The sequence below is a fragment of the Octopus bimaculoides genome, chromosome 3, assembly GCF_001194135.2.
Source record: "Octopus bimaculoides isolate UCB-OBI-ISO-001 chromosome 3, ASM119413v2, whole genome shotgun sequence".
NCBI classification, from domain to species: Eukaryota; Metazoa; Mollusca; class Cephalopoda; order Octopoda; family Octopodidae; genus Octopus; species Octopus bimaculoides.
In genome coordinates this window covers 122,885,719-122,888,568 of record NC_068983.1, presented here as the reverse complement: position 1 = coordinate 122,888,568, position 2,850 = coordinate 122,885,719, and the positions used below count along the sequence as shown (strand labels likewise).

At 33.3% G+C, this 2,850-nt stretch overlaps 1 protein-coding gene across 1 annotated transcript in view; it reads right to left on the bottom strand.

Moving 5' to 3' along the window:
• The window catches only part of LOC106878657 (potassium channel subfamily T member 1), a 168,270-nt gene that overhangs the window by 32,047 nt on the left and 133,373 nt on the right, over nt 1-2,850 (bottom strand). Inside the window, exon 18 of the mRNA XM_052966784.1 lies at nt 1,274-1,478. Coding sequence (XP_052822744.1) covers nt 1,274-1,478 — 205 coding nt within the window. The remainder of the gene's footprint in view (nt 1-1,273; nt 1,479-2,850) is intronic.

Sequence of the window (2,850 nt, the reverse complement as noted above, 5' to 3'; positions counted from 1 at the left end):
ACTCAAAAGATTTCATGTGTCGCCCGCACATGAGCCAGTCCAGGGGCACTGGCAACGATCCCGCTCGAAAGATTTCATGTGTCGCCTGAACATGAGCCAGTCCTTCATAGAAATTACAGTGTACTCCTGTTTATTTGAAAATAACAACATACCGTATGAAATTTGCAAAGGTACTTGGTGGCAAAAGTTTTGACATCACGCAAGATGTCAACAACCTCATCGATGCCCACTTTAAAATCTTGACAGATGATGATTTATTAAAGTTAACTAAGTCTGCCAGTGAAGAAGAGGATGAGGTGGGCCTAACAATCAAACATTTGTCCGACCTTTTAAGGACAGCAAAGGAAGGCGGAAGCATGGGATCCCTATATGGTTCAGTCTCTCGAATCTAAAAATGCCATTGATGCTGCCATGTAGACATATAAAACTCTCCTCACCACCATGAAGAAACAACGACAGCATCTTCCCATCATCATCATAAGTCAATATCATTCATTATTGGTGAGTAACTACATTTTGCTTTATTTTTTATTAAATTATTAATATGATATATATATATATGTGTGTGTATGTATATATATATATATGTGTGTGTGTGTGTATGTATGTATATATATTGATAGAAAGGACAACAAAAGAAAGAAAGAGACCTCGATATTATGTAAATAGAGGAATTTATCTGTAAAAATATGTGACACTTATTCGGTAGCTACCAAATAAGTATCACATACTTTTACAAATATATATATATATATATATATAATATTTTACATTATATTTTGGCATTATAGGCATTTTTTATGGACCATGTCTAATATTCGTGATTTTCCATTATTCGCAGGTGCTCTAGGAATGTAACCCCCATGAATACCAGGGGGGACAACTGTATTTCTATTAACAGTGTAGTGAAACATCAACAAGCAACTCTCCAAAAGACATAAAAATTTATTTGTCCAATTGATTTCATTTATCCTTTCAGCCTAATTATCCTCCTCTTTGAATACAATAATAGAAGCCTCTAAAAACTAAACCACCCCATAAAAGCCAAAGAAAGCAAAGATAAAATGATATTGAGAAAGAATAAGAAGAGTGAAGAAAGTGATTATGATTCTAATACTTTCTAATGTTTTTGCTTTTTTGTAGCAAAATCTCCTAGGCAACAACTCTCATCAGTGTACAAGTGAATAATTATCCTCTTTGTAACATTGCATATATTACAGTTTACTATTTCAAAAAATATTTCTCAATAAAACAACAACTAAAAATAACTTACTTATCATTTCCAGAGTCAGAGGAATATTTTCTAATAACTCCATGTTCTGTTGGTGATTCTGCTTCTTCATTTTCATTTTCTTCTTTTATAACCTGACTCGGGTTATTCATAAAAGAATTGCAGATAGTAACTGCAGGGAGACTCTCAATTTCTTCATCAGTGTCATCCTCCTCACTCAGATTTTGTAGCTCGTTTGCAAATTCATCTATATGTGATATATTTATGCATTAAATACAAAGTACTTGCAATGATATATATATATATATATATATATATATATATATATATATATATATATATATACATACACACACACACACATATATACATCTATATTGATAGAAATGGTAAGACAACAAAAGAATGAAAGAGACCTCGATATTATGTAAATAAAGGAATTCATCTGTAAATATAATAAGTCACAATTATTCGGTAGTCATGATATAACTCCGAGTTTCGGATGTTGGGGTGGAAACCCACGCCGACATCTCTTCAGTTATCAGGCCATCGTAAAAAGTGCTATGAAAATGACCATTAAACAAAGGGAAATTACTGTGTGATTGACCGTTATTAAGACAAAAGAGCTATTAGAATGATCGCTAAGTAAGAGGAGGGAGTAAAGGTAAAGGAGTAAAAATGTTCATAGTAATCATGTAAGCGTGCATGGCCATACATATACATGTGTGCCTGCACACCCACGTACATACACCTATATGTATATACTCATCCACCCTCACTTGAAACACACACATGCTCACCCACACATTTGCCGAAAAATATATACATACCTGCATACATGCTTGTACACACATGCACACAAAAAAGGTTCATACACACATCTATATATGCACATGCACAAGAAAATACAGGGCTAAAGGCAAAATACAGAAAAATGTGTATAAAAAGTGTAAAAAATAAGCAATAAGAGTAAAACATGTCTATATATGCACATACCTGCATACACACACACACACGTGTGCACAAAAAATTCCATATACACGTCTATATACGCACAGAAAAAATGCAGAGTGGAAGGTAGAATACAGAAAAAATATGTGTAAAAAATATATGAGCAATAAACCTATAAAACAATATCTCTATAAATATGTAAAAAAATATATAAGAAATATAAGTAAAAAGTATAGAGAGATAAAAAGCTTGTACATAGACACAATATAGAAAGCAAGTCCTATCAGTAATCTCGGGGGGACCAAAAACGTAACAAATATTAAGCCACATGTGGACATGATCCGAAAAGTTCAGTTCTTGAATTTAGGCATGTGGTGGGGTCCAAGCTGTCTTTCCAGATGAGCCATCTTTCCATATCACCAAGACAGCAAACAACAGACAACATTAATAGTTGTCCTTAAATTACATGTGTATAAAAGAGATTTATAATCAGGTTGTAACTCTTTTATACACATGTAATTTAAGGACAACTATTAATGTTATCTGTTGTTTGCTGTCTGCTGTGAATTAATGAAACTTGACCCTGAAGAGATGCAAGACCCCATATACTTATCTCAGACAAGAGTGAGTCGGGATATTGCAGTAAAATGTGCATAGGTCATTAAACA